General features: G+C 40.1%; 1 protein-coding gene across 9 annotated transcripts in view; it reads right to left on the reverse strand.

Annotated features, from left to right (window-relative positions):
- Nucleotides 1-1,092: 1,092 nt before the first annotated feature.
- Nucleotides 1,093-23,998, reverse strand: part of usp54a (ubiquitin specific peptidase 54a) — a 51,315-nt gene continuing 28,409 nt past the window's right edge. For 3 of the 9 annotated variants that reach the window (XM_079854693.1, XM_079854695.1, XM_079854694.1), the window contains exons 3-22: nucleotides 23,473-23,565; nucleotides 21,165-21,299; nucleotides 20,118-20,231; nucleotides 19,559-19,641; nucleotides 17,846-17,951; nucleotides 16,801-16,947; nucleotides 16,066-16,215; nucleotides 12,357-12,525; nucleotides 11,153-11,338; nucleotides 10,646-10,834; nucleotides 9,836-10,373; nucleotides 9,592-9,734; nucleotides 8,284-8,445; nucleotides 7,983-8,102; nucleotides 6,459-6,600; nucleotides 5,239-6,143; nucleotides 4,724-4,851; nucleotides 4,446-4,583; nucleotides 3,599-3,821; nucleotides 1,093-3,332 (exon numbers count right to left, since the gene is read on the reverse strand). In XM_079854693.1, coding sequence (XP_079710819.1) covers nucleotides 2,773-3,332; nucleotides 3,599-3,821; nucleotides 4,446-4,583; nucleotides 4,724-4,851; nucleotides 5,239-6,143; nucleotides 6,459-6,600; nucleotides 7,983-8,102; nucleotides 8,284-8,445; nucleotides 9,592-9,734; nucleotides 9,836-10,373; nucleotides 10,646-10,834; nucleotides 11,153-11,338; nucleotides 12,357-12,525; nucleotides 16,066-16,215; nucleotides 16,801-16,947; nucleotides 17,846-17,951; nucleotides 19,559-19,641; nucleotides 20,118-20,231; nucleotides 21,165-21,299; nucleotides 23,473-23,565 — 4,431 coding nt within the window. In that variant the 3' untranslated portion in view covers nucleotides 1,093-2,772. Of the gene's footprint in view, nucleotides 3,333-3,598; nucleotides 3,822-4,445; nucleotides 4,584-4,723; nucleotides 4,852-5,238; nucleotides 6,144-6,458; nucleotides 6,601-7,982; nucleotides 8,103-8,283; nucleotides 8,446-9,591; nucleotides 9,735-9,835; nucleotides 10,374-10,645; nucleotides 10,835-11,152; nucleotides 11,339-12,356; nucleotides 12,526-16,065; nucleotides 16,216-16,800; nucleotides 16,948-17,845; nucleotides 17,952-19,558; nucleotides 19,642-20,117; nucleotides 20,232-21,164; nucleotides 21,300-23,472; nucleotides 23,566-23,998 lie in introns of those variants that run through there. The other 6 variants (XM_079854692.1, XM_079854697.1, XM_079854699.1 and 3 more) reach the window with 6 other exon arrangements.

Genomic DNA, 23,998 nt, shown 5'->3' on the forward strand with positions numbered 1-23,998 from the left:
TAATTTTACAAGGTAAAACGGTACCTCATGTTGCGTCCTGCGTCCAGTGTAAGAAGTAAATGCTTTTCCAATAAAGAGCTGATGTTTCTGGCCTTTATCTGCAGATGCTGCTTTGACTCAAGTTCTTTGTGAATCTGCAAGGAAGAAACTCAAGACCTTTTGCTCTTTTCCTCACAGACAGCACAAGTCAATTCACACCAAAATGAATTGGCAGTTGCTCCACTGACCTGTTGCGGTTTACTTTGCAATTGACTTGCAGACTATTTTGTCATTGCTGTGTTACATTGGTTAACACTTTACTAGAACACATCCTGCACTATTCTAGAGCAACGCATGAGTCCAAAAGTGCAGGTCATTTAACTGGCTTATTTGCTTACCTCTACATAATAATCTTCAATTACCTTGCTTACTTTTTCTCATTTAGCATTCCAATTACTTCAACTTACCTTCATACTAACAATTTCTTTTGCACATTTATGCTCAATTTAACTTTATACACAAAGACATTCATTACATTAACATAGTGACTCGTTTAGACCTCCTTCCTTGTTTTAGAAGTTCTTTCTTGTTGCTAAGGAACTGAAACAACCTTATTACTGTTATACAAAACTAGAAGCTCATTGTCATCTCACTGTGTTAATGTTTGAAGAACAAGTGAAATCCTTGGGTCAAGGTTAACAAACCTTCCTGTTATGACTGGAAAGGGGGGAAAATATCACAGACAATAAAAATGCAACAAGCACACAGCAAGTGCAGGATGGTCACTGGAGGGACTCTCAAGTCTAAATTAGCATATTAACAGTGGCACATGAACAAGCATCAGTTTTGTTTTTATCATGCAAATATTTTTGTTACTTTGATACCATCATTGAAATGTCTGTTCTGATTGACATTCTGTTCTGTCTGTTTCTGTTCATGTTGGAGATTAGGTATAATTTAAATCAGAAAAGGGTTCATGATTACTGGATATTTTCAAAAATCAATTTGATAGGGATTGCTGGGGAAGATGGCATTTCAACAAAGAAAATTTTCAAGAGAAAAACACTTCATTTACGGATGGATGGATGGATGAAAGGCAGTCAGAAAAAAGGTACAGCGTTCTGCTCCTGATTGGAGCTTAATATAACTTTATTGCAAAAATACAAGTTTTATTTCTAGCACAGCATTTACATCAAATCTGAATCCATCTGTACTTAAGGTCAAAGACTGAATAGGCCTATCTGTACACACTTATATATACAGCCTTGCTTTTTTTTTGCCATATCTGTTTGAATATTAATTAAAGAAAAGGGTAAATCAGTCACAGATCCATGTTCTGTTAGTAATCATCATGCCAGGGCAGTGTTGCACTGCATATTGGCCAAGCAAAAAAAAAGTGAGAATTCTACGCAGAGGCACTCCGATTCATCACTAGGTCCTGATTTACATGCAAAACTGTTCTAGCGAAATAAAAATAAGAGAGCATGTGATTGGTTGAGGTATTTGACATGCTCTACAATTTATGAAAAAAAAAACTAAAAACCATGTTTGGCCCTGTTTCAAGATGAGCAGGTAATACTTTGATTTCCATGAAATGGCACATTGCACCATCAAACTTGGCTAACAGCTGAAACACTTTCAATGTGCAAGACTACAACTAAACATCTCAGGCCACAAGTTTCACCTCAACATCGTCCAGAAAATTAAATAAAACGAATATAAAAAGTATTTATTTTTCAGTGGGGGAAAAAGTGAAATTATCTTGTAACTGCAATTCTTGAATTTATCACTTTTATAATAAGCATTATTATAAGGCTGTAAATCTATAAAATGGACACTGGCACCCAGTTCCATTGCCTTTCACAAGCCAAGGCACTGCAGACAGTTCTGTCTTTCTGTTTTCAACATCTCACGTCTTAAAACAACCATGAAATAGTTTTGCACTTAACAGTTAATGTAAGATATACTGTATAAATCAAAGTTAAACTGCTGCTACTACAAAATGTAAAAAAAGAAAAAGAAAAAAGAAAGATCACAGGTGTTGGTGCTACTATTGGGCAGAACAATACTGTACACAAAAATATTGTCACAGATGCCAATGAGGTTTTTGAAAGTTGACTGTTGGTACACTGGAGGAATCTGATGTACCTCTGATTACTTACACAATGACGTTACAGCCCTCTAAACGAAGTAGTTACACAACCACTGTTTTCCCATAAAAATGGGAGAAGTTACAACAGAGGAACGCTTCTAACTTAACACTTCTGAAGTGCACTAAACTTGAGTTAACATAGTTAAATTACAATCACAGAACTAAGGTTAGCTTGAAAAGCTAATTAAAAACTAAAGCGTATTTGTGCATATACGAAGCAGACACTGTATATCAGCAGGCAAAGTTTGTCAGTCTTGACGTTTCGTGTGTTTGCGTCAGTTAAGTGCTCTGTTCTGCACAGCTTTATGCTGAGGCCAATTAAAGTGAACTTAACTCTGGAAGTGAATTAGCAGTGGAAACATTTACCGCAGGTAACAGTGCAGGGAGTGACGTCCTTCTTCCAGCGTTTAAACGCAGCAGCTGCATTTAAAATATGGTTTCAAAAAATTAACACTCCTCACTCACATTCACGTCTGAGCCAAAGCTGCCATGAAAGTCATTGTCTTTCACTTTAGCCAAAACGGCTAACAAGAACTTCCAGCTTTTTGCTGTGTAAAGAGCTTCACAGAATGGGCATGGGGTCTTATGCTTACTTTTAAGACAGAGAATGAGTGCGCTGAAGGATGCATCTCCAGTATGACTCAGCTGGTCATCCTGTAGTGGTTCATTTGGGCTCTGCAGGTCTGGCAGTAGCTTCTAGTTGGCTCAGCAGGGCTCTGCTTGCACAGCCCGCAGAGATAGACAGGAGGACCACGGGGCATTCCACCACGTGGTTCTGTCCTGGGGAAGACATGAGTGTCCCTACCAGCCCTCCAGTCCCTCTCAGGGGGCACATCGAGGCGGAGGGGTTGGGCTGGCGGCTCTAGGTGCAGGTGATGATGGCTGGAGTGATGCGGGAATGGGGTGGTTGAAGCAGAATTTTGTTTCGGATGTCTGTAAAAACCATCCATCGTCCTACTAGATGCTGTAGTGCGGTGAGGGTGGGACAGTGTGGCGTAGGCTGCGTCTGGGTAGTTCCGGGGCCCCGGGCCCACTGAGGGTCCCGACCTCGCTTGGTGCACTGGGGGCCCGGATGAAATTGACCTACGGAGGGCCCGTGGAAGGGTGCCGTAGTTCAGTGCAACGTTGTGGTAGTTTTCACAGGAGAACACTTCACCCCGGTCAAGCACAGCCAGAAACTTGTTGGCCTTTTGGCAATCTCCTGCAGAGAGCATCGAAGATAATTTGAGTAGTTGTTTAAAGCAATAAGGCAATTCAGGGTAGGTTAAACAGTCAAACTGAATGCAACTTGTAAGATGAATCATCAAGCTCTAATTTCATTATCCCCAACCTCAAGAGTGTTTTAGGTCTTTTGACCAGTTTCACAACAGATCTGATGGAACGCAAGACCACAGACAACAACAGAGACGGCACTCTCTTGCATCTGTGGCAGGGAGGCTGAACGAGCGAGTGGGGTGAGATGGTTACCTGTTTGTCCATGAGAGGGTCTCAGTGTCTGCTGGTGCAGGTGTGATGGAGGGGCGGGATGGTGGCGGTGGCGGTGGCTTGGGTGAAGGTATTGGGGCAGCGGTTCGTGAGGGAACACAGGAGGATTGTGGGAAGGAGGGGGTAAAACATGCAGGGAGGTGGTGGAGCGACGTGTGGGGGGTTGTACGTTCACATGCTTCGACATCCTGGAGACATGGGGGTCCTTTATGAAAGAAATAAAACAGAAGAATGAAAGGAATGAGTGAGGAGACAACGTGAAAATAAGACCCAGCCAGACAAGGACAGAAATTACAAGAAAAAAAAAAATAGAAAAAAAACAATTGGTACTAAAAGAATAGGACAATGGACAAATCAATTGTAGAAAATATAAAAATTTAAACAATAACAGCAACTTGAGCTCTAAGTCAGTGGTTCTCAAACTGGAGTCCGCGGACTACTGGTGGTCCATGAAGGATTCCAACAGGTCTGTGAGATGATTGGCTGATTTAAAAAAATTAAATAAAATAAAATAAAATTAAATTACTAAATAAATAATATTATAACTGACAAAAACAGCTTGCCAGCTGAAGTGGTATGTCACCTGTCAAAGTTGAAAACCACTGCTCTATGTATTGTAGTTTTATTGCGTTCACTGTAGTCACACCAGGTGGCAGTATTTCTCTTTCAAAATGAGTTCACAAAAACCATGATGTAGCATTTCACATATCCTGAGAGAAAGTACTTGAAAGCACATTTTGCAGCAAATGAAATGTTGCTAATGTATTTTGAGTGCATAATATGTGGTTTGAGTGTTTGACCAAGTGACTTTAAATTGTGAGACACCCACAAAGCTTCTGGATGGGGGTACGTCAGTCCGTCCTCCAATGACAGTTCCACTGAGACTCCGAGCAATTCGTCGTAGGTTCTCTGCACTGTATGATTCATCCTCACCCAGTGATGCATCATAGGTAACAGCAGACACAGGCTGCTCACACACATGACACACTGCATTAGAATTTCATATCCTTATCCACATTAAGTAATGACAATTACTTAATGCCACGCATCTTACACACGCTTCAGTACTATAAATACTACTGAGAAAATGCCGGTGTGCCAACTCACTTTCTGAAGTGGTTTCGTGCTGTATGCTGGCGTCCTGTAGGCACTCCTCTCGATCTCTGCTGTGGGGGTTTTAGAACGGCCAAGTGTGGCAGAGAATCCAGAGTTGTGCTTACGGGAAGCAGCGGGGCCTAGAAAAACAGTACATTTATACAACCTGAAGAGTCTCTAGAAAGGACTTCTCATTAATTATATACAACATTTTTATTATCATCTAAATAATAATAACAATAATATTTAATATTTTTATTATTAATACTTTCAATTATTACATTTTTATTATTGTAAAAAAAAAATCAATTATTTGAATACATAAATCATTATTAATATTATAATAGTTAATACTTTTGCAGGTGGCAGACCTTTTCAACGGTAAATAACGACAACAACAACAACATTACAGGTTGTATTACAATTTTACAAAATGTAAAAGAGATATACTTTTATGTAAAAAAAAAAAATGATATGGAAGTTACCGGAGTTATATGGAACCTAAGCGAGGTCTTGTTCGAAATTACCTGATTTGCTGGCAAGCTGAGGGCTGGGTCCCAATGGGGCTCGGGGCATGCTGGGAGCCTTCAAGCTGGCCTGATAAAGTGAGTCCAGCTCAGACAGCTCCTCACAGGGTGAGCCACGTCCCGACCGCGCACAATTCTGGGAATTGTAGTATCGATTGACATTCTCGGCCCACCTCTCCACGGGCATAGGGGCGGCTGGATGCTGCTCCAGTGCTGGTGATGAAAGGGTTGGAGGACAGGGGGATGAGGGGGAGCGGAAGTCTGCTGGAGAGTACAGGGAGGAATCCGTCACGGTAGGACTGCGATCGGGACGTTCCAGACTGCGACAGGACCAATTACGTGAGGGTGCCGGGAGTGATTTTTGACAGGCATCAGAAGCGCGGCTGTGGGGTGCGTGTGTTAGGCCATGGAGAGACTGAGGTCGAGGTGGGATTTGAAGTCCTTCCCCAGAGCTGGAGTGATCAGAGATGGAAGGTGTGTGACGGGCACTGAAATTAGTTGGACCAGAGGGCGTATTGAGCGGAACCGAGGACTGGAGAAGAGCCTCGCAGCCATTCACTGCAATAACAGGCACAGTGGCAGAACTGCGTTTTTTAGCAGTTTGTACAAGAGAGTTTTCGATGGTGACGGGGTCTCTGGGGCCCCACGTGTCTGAGTGTGGCACATTCTCATTCTCTGTAACAGCAAGAAGACTTGAGTTGTCCCCTGTGCTGCCCTGCTGCTGAGAAAGTGTGTCTGTATGGTAGGAGGAGACAGCAGGGCCGGGGGCTTCAGAAATAGGTTTATTTATAGACTGAGGTTTCATGTGGAGAGGTGACGGTGGTCTTAATGCATCTTCTGAAACGGTCTTCTCATCCTCTTCTTTAACATTAGTCAGAAGTATTTGGACCGGGACAGACTGTTCACTGAATGCAGAACATAAAAAAATAACAATGAGTTTCTGATAATAAACCGTGAACTGTGAGTCAGTATCTTGAATCAGTTCTTGATGATGTCATGCAGTATACAGACTTACTTCAGCCTCTCTAAAAGAGTGACATTACCTGGGCAGCGCATTGCAACATGGTTTCTTACGCTAACCTGACTTTCAATCCTCCAAGTAACTTACAACAATAATGATTTTTTTTTTTTAAGGCAAAATGCATGATTCCTCTTCCTGTGTGCGGGGCTCCTGGAGCACACACACACACACACACACAACTGCAGCCAGCAGCAGGTACCTGAGGGGCTGTTTCTGTTCCTTTTCTTCCTCCTGTTGCTTCTGCCGCATGCGCTGCTGCAGACCTCGTGCTCTCCTCATGCACTTTTGCATCCTGCCCTGAGCGTTAGCACTGCTCTCATGCAAGGTATGCCTGAGTTTAGCTACAACGCAAACAAAACAAAACAAAACAAAAATAGGCAAAAGAAAAATGAAACAAATGCAGAAAATAAAGAGCCGAGTCATGGGGAGCATGCAAACACATTACGGGGAACTGAAATGAAAAGGATCTTGATGTTTGACTGACTGGGTCACACAAATAGGGTTGATGGGGAACCTAACAAAATCCTTACACAAATGTTAAATTCTCTCAAGCACAAAATGATTAAATTATAATGAAGTTGACTTAAATCAAAATGATTTGTAGTTAAGCCATTGAACTAAAAGAAAAGCAAATTACCCGAGCCTAATACCGTATCTCAGTATAATTAATTATAAATAATTACAGGACAACAATACTTTCACCATCATATGAGCTGCACTCTACCCAACCCTACAGAGGCTCTGGAAAGTGAAGCAGGTAGGGGAGTGAGGTGTAGGTAACACACAAGGGCCAGGCCATAGAAAGTGTGAAAGAGAGAGTATGTGCAGTGTGTGTGTGTGAGTGTGTACATATGAACACCCCATAAGTGACAAACCTCAGGGTATGACATACACAAGCCAGACAGACAAAAATGATATTGGTAAGTAAAGCCTTTCAAATTGATCACAGACAGAAAGACAGACAGCATTTTATTAACATTTATAAAAAACTGATAGCTCTGGTTCTGGGGCTGGATTCATGAAAATATTAAAGAAGTTAGGAAGTTTCTTAAGATAAATTCTAAGAAATTTGTAGGAAAGGACCTAAATGCAATTCTTGAAAAATTTGTATTTTTCTTAAGAAAATGACATGCTTTGGAAGACTCACTGATCAACTCAATGAAAAACACTTTGAAGGCCAAATGTTTTGTCTGCCTGCAGATTACCGTAATAATCATATTAAGCAGGCACACTATTTTCATTGAATCCAGCCCCCAGATTCTGCTAGTTTAATTTCAGTTATGATCAAATATATGCTTGAGGCTGTGCATCGTGTAGTGACTAGTAGTCAACCGATAAGGGTTTCTCAATAAAATGCCTAATGTATAAATATAATAAATATAGTAATATGGTCTAATGTATTAAAAGGGTTTTTTAATTATTTCAACTGAACCCACTTTTTTATTGACAATGCTGTCGATTAGGTTTTGGAACTGGCTTTTGTTTATCAGCCAGTAGGACATAGTTATTGGCTGACGCAGATCTCGACATGGTCACACATCACCAGTATTGACTATAATCAAAACACAGCAGAGCGTATAGTGTACATCATTACTATACGCAGAGTTAATGAAGAGTCTCTACATTGAAACAGAGACAAACGCACTCAAACACAGAGATGTAGAGACACACAAGCTTGTGGCAGTAGTGATAGCAGCAGCAGGCTAAGGGCAGGATTACTTACACATTGCTTCGTTAACCACAGACAGAGCAGTGGCCATGTCTCCTGCCTGTTCCAACCTCAGAGATTGGTCTAACAGAGACTCTGCCTCCAACACACACCTTTCAAAGCCTTCCCCTTTCCCTGCAGGTGACAAACATCATAGCATAGCGCTTTTCAGCACGGAAACCAGCACACCCACATTTCACACACACGTACACAAGCAGTCCCAAGCTCCAAATGTTAAACCACAGCAGAAACCCAAGAAATGCATCCGGAGACAGAGCCACTCCCTTCGCCCTTTCGCGGCATGCTGACGCCGTACCTTGGTTCTGGAGCTCGTCCAGATCCATGAACTTGCTGGGTCTGGGATTGAAGCCCAGGGCTGCCTCTTTCTCCTTTTCCTTTCGCCTCTGTAATTCTTGCTCCTTGGCCCGGCGAGCTACTTCCTCCTGTAGCTCATCCAGTTCACTGCGGCCCTCACCTGCTACACACAAACATTAGAATATTAAGGAAACATTCTGTGATGATCCATTGCTGCATTTACACTGTCAACCAATTCTGTTTTTCATTGACATCCAGAACACAGGCTTGACCTTGTTGCATGTATGTAAACAGCAAAAATAAAACCCCAAAAACATGAGATTTTTTGGGCATCCAACTTTCCAATGCCATCTGACTTACATGCAGTGTTGTTATTGTGCAGTCAGAAAACGATAACAACTGAAAATGGTTTTCTGTTACTGAAATAAAGCTGAAACAACACAAACATAAGATCAAAAACGACTAAGTACTAAAATGACTAAAACTGAAATAAAAATGAAAGCGAAATAGAAAATAAAGTAATAAAAATGACACTAGCACATAAAAACTAAACTTAACTTAAACAAACAAAAATTTAAAAGTTAGAATAAATAATAGTATATAAATAATACTAAAATAACAATGATTATATCTAACCCCTTGTATCTGATTCTCTTAATTCTGAAACTTTCTTCATTGTTACACAGTTGAGACAGTTAGTTGCTGTCTTAATTTTACCCAATCAGACCAAAGGTACAGGCCAATCATTTGAAAAACATCATGCCAATTATTGTGTGATTGATCATTGCATCCACTTCAAATATCTGGTACATACGCTAATCCCTACTATTAATGCTAACAGGAAAAACTTAAATAAAAATCAGATGAATGTCAAAATATTGCATCTAAGCATTTAGATTTGCAGTGTGAAAGAGGCACATAGTTTTAATATAAAAAAAAAATATATATATATATATATAGGCAGTGATCAAACATATCTATTCTGGTCACATGGAGAAGCACAAACAGATATAGCAGCTGATATTTCTCCAGGGCAGACTCATGTTCCTCAGTTTACATAACAGATATACAGAGATAACATTTCACAGAAAGGAACAGGATGTATTTGGCCACTGATTCCACTACATTCTGCTCAATACTGCTTGCTTAGTATATTAAGTAAATTTTTATGAAAAAGCAAAAAAGGCATGTGACACCTAGTTTAAACATTTGGAAAGAATGATTCATACCCTAAGGTAAAGAACAGGTGAATTCGCCAACATGATGGCTATGTGACGACTATAAACACACATGATCATACTGTACACACCTAAACTCATGTGACTGCTGCCCTTGACTGACGCTTTGACATCCTGCAGTAGGGCACTGCTGCTCTTGGATTTGACGACAGGTACAGTTTTCCATGACGGGCTGACTTCAGGTGGAGGGTTTTTCTTTCCTCCCTCTTTTAAGCTGGAAAACAGAGAGAGAGAGAAAGAGAGAGAGAGAGAGAGATATGAATAATGTGCTAACAAAGATCCTTATGAATTCTGATAACGATTTTTGCATCATACCTGTGCGTGCCATTACTGGTGCCCTCGCTAACAGGCATGTCTAGACTGACGGGGCTGTTACTGTTCCTCTCACTGCTCTCGTAGCCGCTCTCCATCCTCTGGATAAGCCGTGGGGGCTGCTCTGATCCTCGTCTCAGGAGTCCTGGCAGGTCTCGAAAGGTGGTTTGCTCCATGGATGCAGCCAAGTTCCCCTGAGGCCCTGTCTCTTCAGTCAACAGAGCTCCTAGCGGACTGTACCCGGCCTGCTTGCGCCGCTCCCTGCTAAAGATGCTATCAATGTTGAGGGCCTCACGACGAGGCTTCCAGGGCGGACGGTATCGCCCTCCAGAGGAGCTGGACTTGGACTCGCTGCTGGTGCTGTCGGCTTCCCAGTCTCGGGCCTTAGTGGTGGAATCAGGTGGGCAAACTGAGCCCGAGGACGATGCAGAAAGAGGCCGGTTATGGATAATGTTGCTCATGGTCTCCTTAAAGTCTCTAAGTCGACTGGAGCTGGGTTTAGGTAGGGAGCGGGGAACCTGCTGCTCTTTTAAAGTCTCGCCTGTTAGAGAGAAAAAAAATGTAAAAAAGAGGAAGAGGAAATGTTATTTTTACATAACCTAATATTACTGTACACAGCCAGTAAAAGCAACAGTGATGACTAATGCAGCTCACATTGTCCAACATGCTACGCTATCCTCTAATGATCTGTCAGAGAGCATCAATCCACTGACCACAGTTACAGATTGTTAACCTGGGTTCCATTAAAGTAACACAATGATCTGTTTTTATTTTGTATTGTGGTTTGGTGGCAGCATTATATTAAATGCATACCTTCACTGTGATAGCCAGCAGACAACACCTCATCTGTCTTAGAACAACGACTTCTTGAATCACCCCGGACCTCAAGTTTTCGTGGCCTGCTGGCACTTCTTTTCCGGTCCAAAACTCCTCCCTTTCTGTCCAAGACCCCGTCTTTTCTGAGAGTGTGGCATTGCACTGGATCGCTTTCAGTCAAAGGACCTTCACAAAATGAACAACAACAAAAGTCATTGTTGGAGTTGTAGAGCAGCAGGGACGATTTGGAGGGGAGGGGAAAATTTTTTCTGATACATTCTTTTGTAAAAAACCCACACTTCAGTCTGAAACATGCAGTACGTATCTATCTTTCATCAAATCACAGCCTTTGCAATTTGATAACCACACTAAGCCAGGTCGCGCATTATTTGTGCAGCCCTAAGCAGGACAAATTGACTACTGTATGGTTCAACACATTTAGTGTCAATATATCTAATATAGTGTCTAAACTGTATTTCAGTGTGAATGTATATAATGACGTACCTGTGGTTTCCAGGCTGCTGTGGGAGGCAGAGTCGTTGTCAGGGTTACAGATGACGGTTCCCTGGGAGTCAGAGGAGAAGTGGGAAGCCATAGACTCGTGGTGGGAGTGGGAGTGTGAATGCTTATAGCTGTAGCTGTCAGTGGAGGAGTCTGTCCGTGTATCGCTGGAAATTGATGGCTCACGGCCTGACAAAACAGAAGATTTCATTCTTATCACTAAAGCTACCAATTGGAGATGTTTACATTTTTAGCAAAAAAAAGAGTGAGTGGCAACTGCCCGCATAAAACTTTAAGATATTGTGGGTGGTAGCCAAGGAAGGGAGGAGAAAGTGCATTGCTAGGTGGTTGCTACAGAATTCTGAATAGTTGTTTACTAAGGTCAAAGATAGGTAGGTACTTTATTGATCCCACGTGGGAAATTGAAGTGCTTTAGCAGCAATACAAGAAGACCACCACAAATGTCACCCATACACTACATGACTTTCAAAGTCATCTGATTGCTGTTCCTTTCACAGGAACCAGTTCCACTCAAAACCTAATTCCCACTTCAGGACTTTGATCACACACAGGTCTAGATTTCTGTAGGCGAGCGGAAAAAAAACTCACCTTACCACATATGGTGAAAAGCTGTAAATGGTTTAACACTGCAGTTATGCAATTTTACTGTAAATACTGTTTGTATGTAATTTATGGGTTTTGGAATTTAAAACTATAAATTACTGTGTAATAAAAAAAAAAAAAGACATTGCCAGAAGTGCCCCTCATTACACCACATATTTTATTTAAATAGTTTTGCTTCCTTTATATTAAGGTTATCCTATATTATCATAGTGGTTATCAGTATATTTTAAGCTGAAAAGTAGACTTTGGTACTTGTATCGGAATACTGACATCATATCCCCTAATGAAATAAACCACAAACCAAGTGAATTTCTGACAACCACAGCTGCTGATTTTTTCCTGTCAAATTAAAAGGGACTTCTTTTTTTTTTTTTTTTCTTCTTCAGTAATAGCCTTATCAAACTCTAAGAAATTTGTCTAAAAAGCAATGCACAGATATAATTATTATAATCAGACAGGAAATATTACACATTTTGTTATGAATTAAACATCTGATGTAGTGTATAGAACTTCCCTGATGAAGGAATGAAAGAAATAAAGTGAGTTCTATGAATAAACTAGCCTTATGATGGTGTGTAAATACCTGAATCCTCACTGTCATAATATGCTTTAGTGTAGTGATGTAGGTCTAGGCGTGAGGCCAAATCCTGAGCTGACACTGGCGTCCCCCTGGGGTCAGCATAAAGCAGCAGCAGTGGCTGGTAATGCCCCTTTATACAGCGGGACACCACATCCTTCCACTTGGGCCCAATCTGTGAGAAAGAAAATGAGAGCAAGAATGAGAAAGTATAGTTATAAAGCAGTTCAAATAATACATTTGACAGATTTTCAAAATCGCAATCCCAACAGATCTCAACCAAATGTTACTTTTACACATTGTGGAAAACTAAACAAAAGCAGAGGCCAGGTTGAAATGTTCTGGATATCCTGAATAACAAAGCTGAGACTGAAACCCAAGTCCAACACTTTTCAGACGAATCTTACCCTGACTCCAACTTCCCAAATGGACGACTTTCTCTACGCTTCCTCCATAACCAGACAGGATGTCCGAGCGGCCGCAGTAACAGACAAGTATGAACGCAAGCGTGAACTAGTTAGCTTTAGTGTGTGTGTTTGTTTGCGGTGGACTATCATGGCGGTTTCTCTCTGTAGGCCACGCCCTGCCGCTGTCCAGCTGGGGTTGTAAACAATAGTGGGATATCCTTGTTTTCAGAGGGCTTTTGTAAGAGCTCTGCACAGCTCACGTGTAGGTCAGCATAGCCTGCCAGACTCCACGAAAAAAGCTGATTTGTATGCAACTGTCCAGGATCCACAGTCCTGCACTGCTATTGTGAATCTAAATCCTGCATGTTCAGAACTAAGGGAATGACACACCGCGTTAGTGACGTAACGCAAGTTATTCATTTTTTCCAAGTAGTTTGCACAATACTGGTACCACATCAGTCATCAACCAATATTAGAGATTGGTATCAGCTGATATTGGATATTTTGGATACATTTACATTAATGCATTTGGCAGACGCTTTTATCCAAAGCGACGTACATTGCATTTCAAGGTACACATTTTTACATTCTTATCAGTTCTTGCTTTCCCTGGGAATCGAACCCATGACCTTGGCGTTGCAAGCGCCTATGCTCTACTGTTTGAGCTACAGGAAAGCTGTTAATAGTTAATTGTTAGTTAATTGTGCATGATCAGTTCCTTTATTTTTACATTTAAAATCTTTGCTGTCATCTCAACCTTTACATAAACTTAATCTGTTAAAAAAAAAAAAAAAAGTTAAATCTTCAGATTTTTAAAAAAAAAATCTGTATGTAATACTTTATATTATAAAATAGTTTTATTTTTCATTAATTTAGCCAAAATAATACAGAATTTTTGTATTTAACACTATTAATATTTAATATTTAAATAAAATGTACCATTTATCTTTTTTTTTTTTTTTTTTTTTATTACCGTTTAAAAGTCTGGAGTCTATACGATTTTTAAATCGCTTATGCTCACCAAAGCTGCTTTTTTAAAATCAAAAACACAGTATAAAACACCAATACTGTGAAATACTATTATAATTTATAATTGCAAATAAATGTTTTCTATTTTAATATATTTTAAAATGTCATTTATTCTTGTGATGGCAAAGCTAAATCAAAGTTTTTTAGCATCATTGCTCCAGTCTTCAGTGTCACATGATCCTTCAGAAATCATTCTAATATGTTGATTTGGTGCTCAAGAAACATTTCTTATTATTATCCATGTTAAAAACGTTTGTACTGCTTAATATTGTTGTGGAAACTGATAATTTTATTTCAGGATTCTTTGATGAATACAATAAGTTCAAAAGAACATCATTTATCGTTTGAAACCGAAATCGTTTGTAACATTTTCTTCTTGTTTGATTGTTATAATAAGCAGATTGCTTGTCTCTTTGTCAACTGTTTGTATTATTTTGTGAAGCGACCTTGGGTTCTTGAAAGGCGCTATAAAAAATAAATATATTATTATTATTATTATTAACAATGTAAAAGTATTTACTTTTGCTTTTGGACAATTTAATGCATCCTTATATTGTCAGCATGATCCAGAATTTTAATACTGGTGAATAATAATCACTCATTGACGTTCACATGAACGCTGTATCATTCCTGTCTATGTTATGACCATAATGTGCACTGATGACTATTGACCAAGCGGCAACCTCCCCGTCTCTCTCTTGAAACCAACACGGAAGTGAGTTAAACTGCAATTCGTTGACTGGCCGCTTGAGGCTGGTGTCAAAAGTGAGTCAAATCTGTATCTCCCCCATGTTAAAATGACCAACTTTACAGCAGAAAAAAACATGTTTACAGCCTGGTGTCTGTATGTGGCTTTGGTCTATACAGCTAATTTTGCCCTTCATGACAACTGTGAGGGTGGTGAATTTTTTTATAACTCTTCCGTTTAGTTGATTAATATTTAAAGTTCTGCACAATTAAGGGTGTGTCCACTTTTGAGTGACAGGTGGATTGCCGCTGATGTCAATGCTAGCCGTTTGTCTGCTGTTACTAGCCGTCACTTCACCTCAGCAAATTTTAGCTGCTGAACTTGCCACCTCTGCAGTGTTTTGTGCTTTTTTTCGGGATTATTTCATACAATTTAATACACCCATTACTTCGCCCACGGCTTAGGATTCCGTCGTTGTCGTCGAGTATCATTCGAGAGAACAACCAGCGCTGTATTTCAGTTGTTTTCCTCTGTGAACATGCACTAATGGATGTCTGACAATTTCGTTGCTTTTTGGAGTTTTCAGATTTAAAAACGTCAATAAAGGCTCGTTCGTTCTGCTCTCCCGGAACAGATAGATCATAATATGCTTATGTACCGTCAGGTGAAATCCTGCAGGCGTCGGCGCTTTCTCCGTCCATGCAATAACGTTAAATGCACATCCTTGAATGAGCGCGGATTTTCTAGCGCATTTACTTGAACTTCATAGGCAATTTATCTATGGTTTAACCCATTTGAGAGGCGGCCAAAATCAGAATTTAAAATGGACTGAATAAGCTCTCTACGAACTTGACGAGTGATGCCGCGCTGATGGACCATAGACTATAAAAAAAGAGTGACTGACATGTATGCACATAAATCACTGTCACACACACACTCTCAGAGTAATATTAAGTTACTGCATAATACATTTTCAACTAGCAGAATAGTACAGAATCACGATACACAGTCTCACTTGTAGCCATGTCTTTTAACTATTATAATATTTCGAAGGGCAAAAATAGGATCTTTTAATTGAGCTCCTCAGCTCCACTCACGCCCCGCCTCTTTGCCCATTTTCTGTTATCCGGGAGTGACGCAAGGCCAAGATGGCGACGGCCGGCTCCGCCCACTTTAGGCTTCAAAAATGCTCTTCAGAAACCTACGGGTGACGTCACGGACACTACGTACATATTTTTTTACAGTCTATGCTATTGACATGAAGCGAGCTACTGACACATATACCTGCATACACACTCCTGACTGTTGAGTCAACAAGCTGCCGAATTATGTAAAACAGCACGCAAGCACTAACGGAGCAAACACACATACACTCACCCACCCACTCACCACATGCTGGGAGCCTGTGGGGCAATGCTAAATAACGAGCCAACACATTGGACTATCCCTGTTAATGATTCCACACAAACTCCCCGTGGACTGAGCAAGCAAGGAGCATTAGACAAGGGCATGTATAAATAAAGCAATATGAACAACTCTCACAAACCAGCAAACTAAGAGAAGCGTCTTTCACATTCACCCAGATAATTACCTCTTTCACATGAGCATCATCGAAGTAAATCCACTTGCGGATTTTGGTTTGGAAGAAGAAAGTGGAGTAGTGTTTGCCGTAGTAACAGACCACGCCCACCAGGTAGAGCTCCGCCTGTTTGGCCTTGTCCTCCGTCACTCGGTAGAACAGCTACGGGTGAAACAAAGGAGGAGAGGGCGCTTATTACTTATACAGGCATACACATTCACATACACACACATAAAAGTAGATGCATGCAAAACTTACAAAGATTACGTATTTTAAGTGATCATGACATCTTTCAAAGGCACTAGAAACATCTGTGATGGAGATCAAATTACCACTCTTGACCTCTAGATGCATTTTGATTTACAACAATCGTTTGTTTGGGCCTGTTTAAAAAAGGTTTACATTTCACATTGAAACATGAACCTGGTACTTAGCGAAATGTTAAACCACTTAGGACACCCTGTGCCCGCCCCGTGTCCTAAGAAAGCGTGAACTCAGTGGCTTTTATGTTTGAGTCATTGTCATTGATGCAACAAGTTTGACAAGTTCTGCCTGTAATTCCCATGTGCATCACAGTAATCTCAGAGTCGCAGCACTGCTGCTTTGAGCCTGACTGCATTTATCACCATCTATATCAAAGGGTTCTGTTTTTGGCTGTGGGTTTGTTCATCTACCATCTGACTTATGTCAGCAGCATTGAGTGTAGTTTGTGGGATTTTCTGACTACTGGCAGGGAGTTTCTCTTACATCTCCGAGCCGCAGGACGGTGCCCAAGCTATGAATGACGTCTTCTGCCAGGTCAGAGTGGTCTGAGTCCCACACCAGGCCAATGGTGATGATCTCTGGGGAGTTCATCAGGACACGTCGGATGCGGAGCTTCTCTCCACAGTTGCCCTGTAGATGAGAAAAGAGAGAGGGCTTTTTCATACTGGAGCTTAATGAAAAACACACAGAAAGATTTACACACACTGTAACTATTAATTCTCCTTCTCCCTGCCCAAACTTACACCAGTCACCCTTACATAATTCATAATTCACAAATATGTATGTTTGTGTGTTTAAGTTGCATGTGAACTTTCAAATGTGTTTAATTCATACTGAATATCTTGCTTTAGGGTTAAAATCTCAAACATGTTTGCTTCCATTAGCACTAGGGAACAGACAGACCAAGCATAATACAATCTAATAATGTACTGATTCATTGTTGTATGAATGCCTTGAATGAAATCTAACAAAATTTTGTTAAATGGTTTTTACTTAAAATGAGAAAAAATTGCTTGCCAAGAGGTTAAGAAACATAAACTTGTTTTCCCTTTGAATTAAGTTTATTCTTCTTACCCCAAATTTGACAACATTATAAATGTCTTTACTGTCACTTTTGATCAATTTATGTTCTTGCTGTAGAATTTCTTTTAAAAAGTAAACATATCTTGTTTAGAGGATGTTTAGATATTTTTGCTGTAAAGACAAAATACTGATTAAGAAAAGTACACCCTTACATCCCTTACACACGGAAACTCTGATCTGACACGAAAACAAATGTGTGTGTGTGTGTGTGTGTGTGTGTGTGTGTGTGTTGCTTAAGAAGTTGGTCCTCCTCAGGGCCACGAGACAAATTAACATTCCACTGATTGCATCCTGTTTTGACCCAGCGATTACTCAATGGCCACCATCCTATTCAAACCCAGACAAGCACCACACACACACAGACACACTGTCCCAGGCTTCATTATGCCTAATTAGCACTTGATTTGATGGATCTGAGTGTGTGGCGCTGTGTAGTAATGCTAACCGGGCAGTTGCGCAGGTCTCCCACGGTGCTGGCGTTCCTCAACAGCTCTCCAAACATGTCTGGGGTGGGCTTCTCTCGGCATTCCAGCATTCGCACTGCCTGGTTACTATAGCATAACCAACACATGTCATACGTTAAGATATCACAAGCAATAAACTGCAGCTCTCATATCTGTAATTATGGGTGAAGTGTTTGTTTTTGGTCCCTTTGATTTAGTAAACAGCCTATAATTACTATATGACTTCAAATGGAATTTGTAACACTAACCTAAATAAGCGATTCAAGTGTTTGGGTGTATTTGTGTACAGTGTTTTTGTATTCAGGAGGGTGTTTCTGAGGTCATTGTCCAGACAGGTTTTAAGTTATTGTTGCAGCAGAGGTCACTGCATCTCAAAGACACTGCAACACTGCGTGCCTGGAGCAACATCGCAGCTCAGGCAGATCTCAGGGTGACAGTCTTGCCAATGTCACAATGTTACCTGTACATGCTCTTCTGAGTGAGAGTGTGTATATACACAAGGGAGACTTCGTCATTATTCCATACAATACTTTTAATATAAATATTCCCACTGAGATTCAAATACACAATATTATAAAATGATCTAAAATCTCCTGGCTTAGAAATTTTGACTGAATGAGAGCCATGTTTAAAGCTGCTGGAAAACAGCCTATATGCTCACATCTTTGACCAAACATGAGTTGAATTATATATTAATGGGCCAGTTGCTGAGCGGAATTCAAAGGCATGTCCATAAAGATTGTCTCAAAAGTTAGGAAAAGTATTATGTCTCCCTCAGATACCACGTTTTTCCAAATTATGGGATGCTAATGATAAGCTAAATATACTTACAATTCATACAGTACTGAAAAGTATAGTCAGATTTTTTTATTTAAAATGTGTTAAGTACATTTATTATTATTAGAATATTGAATCATTCCTTTCATGTTGCGTATTGAAACCGATCAGAGCCTGCCTCTGTAGACTGCACTTAACGTTCAATGTAGGCAGAGAGGCAGATCAGGCAGAAGCTTTGAGGCAGAGAATATTGCTTAGCTGAATAACTTTAAATATTTGTATTGTACTAATTTATTAATCCATTAGTTGTAATCCTTGCGACAGTACTTGGACAGTAACAGTACTCAGGTTCAGTGTTTTACACAGTAATAGCAATGTCAGCTATCGTCATAAAAATCCTCCTTAATCACAGAGCCACATACTGGAATATTCATGAAGCCCTTTCACTGTTGTTGTGCTTACGTCTGTTTGTTCACGGCGCAAAGTATCTGCCGCACTGGCAGTCTGAGTGCAGTAATCCAGACTGCACTCGCAACTCGCAGCTCTAAAAGCAGATGCTGACAAAGTCTGACTGCAGAGGTTCAAGGGGAGCTGCTCTGCTGTGTGGCTCGGCTTCGGATCTGGCCGCTCATCACCCATGATAAAAAGCAGTGGCCAGGAGACCTAGAGTAATATTTAAGCTGGCTGTTGCCATGTGCTCTTGGCCATTGAGGGAATCTCTTTCTGTTCTGATTGATTTCACTGTGTTTGATGTGGCGCAGAGCTCATTTGCTCAGCTGGAGAAGAGTATAGGACATGATGTTTTCTGTGCCGTGCACAGTGTGGCCCTTTTTGGTCCCAGCTTTCAAAATGACCTCATTCTTTAGCATCACTCACCGTTGTGCATGTGTATGTGCTGCAGGGATGTTTTTGCTCACCACAAAGAGGTGGTGGAGATGTAGTGGACCATCTGAATGAAGGGTAAGGGGTCTGAGGAGGCTCCACAGTTGCTGCACACACACTAAATGAGAAAGCAAACAATATCTGTTAAGTAATCCTTTCTATAAAAAAATGGACAGAATGGTAAACATTACTGTATATTAAAAACTAGGTGTATTAGGGTTCAATACAATAAATTAATTTACAATTGATACAATTCATTTTCGTTAGTTTTATATGACTTTCCTATGATCTAAAATAACTTTTATTTTTCGAGTCATTTATGATGATCTTAAAAAATGATTTACAAATACATAACCTGTAAAGAGGTATTTATAGCCAAATAAATACTTTAAAAGTGAGCAAAAAGACATACATCAATTGCGTGTCAAATCAAATCCTGATGTATACCATTTTAGATTTTTTTTTCCCAACAAATATTCTGCCATTCAGAAATATGTCCCATTATGGAAGTTAAATACATTTCCAATGGATTTCATGCTGCCTTCAAAATAAAAGATTGTTACTACTAATTGCTTGTTAATTAAGGGGATTTACCTGCTCAAAGAGTGTCATGGCAAACTTCTGGTGAGGGATGCAGTGTTTGGCTGTGCAGATGTCCTCCTTGGTCTCATCAGAGATGTGAAAGTGGATCCTCATGAGGATATTCTCCTGCAAAAGAGAATTATTGCTAAAATATTAACACTTAGTGTGCTCCAATCAAAATCCAACTGAAGAGAAACAGCGTGTGTCCTGCATGTCTCATGTTAATTGATTCTCACTGTCCAGTGGGTGAGTCTGTGGATAACTCTTTTGGCTGAGGGTTATGGCTAAGGAAATTGGGTTATGGGGGGGATTGGGGGGGGGGGTGGTTGTGTTCTGCAGGGAAATGTTGAAAGTTCAAGCATCTGCCCTTCACCAGTGTCTCCAGTCTTGCATAACGGCCAGACAACAATAGTGGTTAAAAGGAAAAAATTTGCATTTGCAGTTTGTGGTTGCAGTTCTTACTGGTCAGCACATTGTACAATGTTGCTAACCAAGCAGTCGAGAGGGGCTGAGACAGGGAGCCATTCTTTATCTTATATGTTATGATGCTATGGCCTTTAAAATGAGCCATTAGGAGGAAATTAATCACTGTGTAAAATAGGAGACGTCTCTCTCTGTGATTACAAAAGATTACAGCGTCAAACAGGAAGGTTTACTTTTCAGTGGATCGCATCGCAGCTATCTGTACTATCAATCATCCTACCGAAAACTGACATGGAAGCAGACATGCAAGCAACAATGAAAGGAAAAGACTGAGACAGAGATATAGTTACAGGGCCAAGAGGATAACAAACATCTTCCTTCTACTTGTACTGATGGGCTCAAGACACATGTCATAAGCTGAGCTAACAATGTACACAAGAAATATTTAAGACAAAGCAATATCATCTTCAAGAAAATCTACCTCATCAGCGGAGAGTATAATGTGGCATGTGAAAGCATACTAAAGAAGATGGAAAGAGCAAGGACATGGAGGAGAATAGGAGGAAAAGCAGTAATGCTTTAAAGGGGGAGGGAAGTGAAAGAAAAGAGTGATGGTAAAGAGTCAAGAGCCCTTACGAAACACTCAGCTGCGTCATCCATAATGCCAAGCTGGAATCGCTGCTCATCCTGGAAGGTTTTGGCCAGAGCGCAGCGGAGAGCATCAGAGGGCAACACCTTCTCACTGCTGAACTGGAACTGCGCAAAGATGCTCTGAAAAAACAAACAACAGCTTTCTGTTAATGTTAATCAAAGAGAACATTACCAACACTTTGCCACCCAAATTCTTAAAAACAAAACAAAAACAAAAACAAAAAAAAACACTCTTCACTGGGCCAGTACCCTTAAAAGGACCCCTAAAAGGTTCATAGTTTTGAACTTCATAAAAGGGGTTCATAGACCCCTAAAAGGTTCATACTACTCAAAAGCACTAATATACACTTTTTAGGGACAGATAAGGTACAATTTTTGTATTTCTAAAATTATACAGTGGGCTTTAAAAGGGCACCTGGGAAAACAATTTAAACAAAAAGTTGTATGATTTTGAAACCTTTTAAAACATGATGTTGGAAAATGAATAAGACATGTTTAAGATTCTGCACTATTCAAATAAGTAAATGATGTTACAAATCAGCAAATAACAGCTTACATTTTGGTTTGTTCCACAAACACTGCATTTGAATGGCTTCAGAATACTTTTAATGTAGCCAATAATCATAACTTTTTGCTTTGTATGAAAAAGAGCAGTGACATTCTTAAAAACATTTTTGCTTGTGTTTTACAGAAAAAAGAACATCATATGTGCAACATGCGAGTAATTGAATGAATTTTCATGTTGGGGTGAACTATCCCTTTAAAAGCAGTCTCTTTTCCCCTCTTAAGCCATATTTAAACCCTGCATAATTAAGTGTCTCCTGGTATATATGAACACACCTAAGGTTTCCCATGCTGTAAGAAAGCAAGACATGCCTGTCTGCAAGACTTCTGTGCTGATATAAGAAACTCTTCAGTAAACGGAGTCATTACGGGATTAGCATCTTTGCTTTGAAGGCTGAAAACTCTGAGAGGTTTGAAGCAAGATATACCCTGGACTTATGCACTGACAGTGAAACATACTGGAGTAAAGTCAGAGAAACACAGACAGCTGAATACAGAGGCAGTATTATTCCCATGAGAGAGAGCGGACAGGCTGACAGACATATTGTCCCAGTCCTGTGTGTGAGAGCAGACAGGCAGCCCCCTACTGCACTGGCACAGGGCTCAGGAGAGAGCTCTCTAATTTCCAGCTGAGTTATTGAACATTTGATGGAAAGCGCCAATGGCACTCCTGAACATTAAAAAGGAATCTAATATAAATTGAGAGTGAGGGAGGGAGGGAGGGAGAAAAAAAAAGGGACAGAAAAAGGAATGGCACGGCAAGAGTTGCATACCCACAACACTGCTTGCCACGCAGCTCTAGTTAAACACATGACCGCTAGTTTTTTGACACATATCTATTCCTTAAAATGCTTTACCATATACTTCATGTCTTAATAGTACATAAACATAATACAATACAGGTTAAAAGGTCTGCCAACAGCACAAGAGATAAAGCAATGTCTGGAAGCTTTAAACTTTAAGCTTTAAACTGATTTAACAATGATTTTTGTGTTTTGGAACAAACATGCAGTGTTTTTTAATAATTGGTCATTTGTGCTTTTTGACAAAATAACTAGGCCTAAATAATCAATAAAATAAACCATACATATTATGAAAATAATTAAACTAAATGGCAAGTGAATTTTTGTCTTTGGTTCTCATTTGAGAATAAATAGTGGTTACATAAATTTGAGTAACTTATGCAAACAAAACATGAAATAAGTCCTTTTTGAGTTGTTGGGTGCTGTTCTTTATAGACTTACCGAATGGTAATCAGTTAGGCTAAACCAACATAAAAAATAATAATTACTGCTTAATGTCATTCCAAACCTGTATGACTTTCTTTCTTTCCACTGAGACATTTCTCAAAATAACCTCTTTTACGTTCCACAGAAGAAAGAAAGTCATACATGCTTGGTACAACACGAGAATGAGAAAATCATGACATTTTTGGGTGAACTGTGGCTTAAAAACAAAAAATGTGTGACTATCTACAACAACAACAACAACAAAAAAAACCTGTGTAAACCCGATTATCTCTCGGCTTCAACAATAAAGTTCACTATTTAATGTTTCATAACACTTCAGAATCTTAAAGCATACACAGATTGTAGAAACGCATTAGGCTTCATATAAAAAAAGGAAACTACTGAATTAGAAAAGCTATAATGGAGCGGAGATCCCAGTCAGCTACATGATTTAAATGCATCATGAATAATGTTAAAACCTGATGGGCTCAGTGCTTTACCTTCAGAGCGCAGAAGATGCACGAGTCTTCCATGCACTTGTGTGTGGTGAGCTGCCGGAAACTTCGCCGAAAGATATCCAGATGCCAGAGAACCTGTAAGAAAAATGAGAAATTAGACCAAAGCAATGTTTACATAGACCTCTGATCTTTGAAGCTGACTGTGCATGATACAAAAGCTCTCTGAAAGACAAGGTTGAATCAAGCGTCAGACACTTCTTCAAGACACCTTCTAAAATGCCTAAGCACTAAAAAGCACTTGCTACTCTGCACCGCCTGCAGTTGACTTTCCACCCCTTCTTAAATGTCTCTCTCAGGAGGGCAAGACATCTTAAGAACAGAAGCCAGTTTGAAGACAGAGATTTTGCAAGCTGTATCTGATGCTGACAGACACCTTTCTTCAACGATCTCCTAAATTCAGCTTTCTTGACACCTCGTAATCCAATCTCATCCAATCACATGAGAGAAGCAATTATGTCTTACCAATCAGGTGCCAAAGATCTGATAAGCCCATGTGATTTATCCAAGA

Source organism: Squalius cephalus, assembly GCF_949319135.1.
Source record: "Squalius cephalus genome assembly, chromosome: 21".
NCBI lineage: Eukaryota > Metazoa > Chordata > Actinopteri > Cypriniformes > Leuciscidae > Squalius > Squalius cephalus.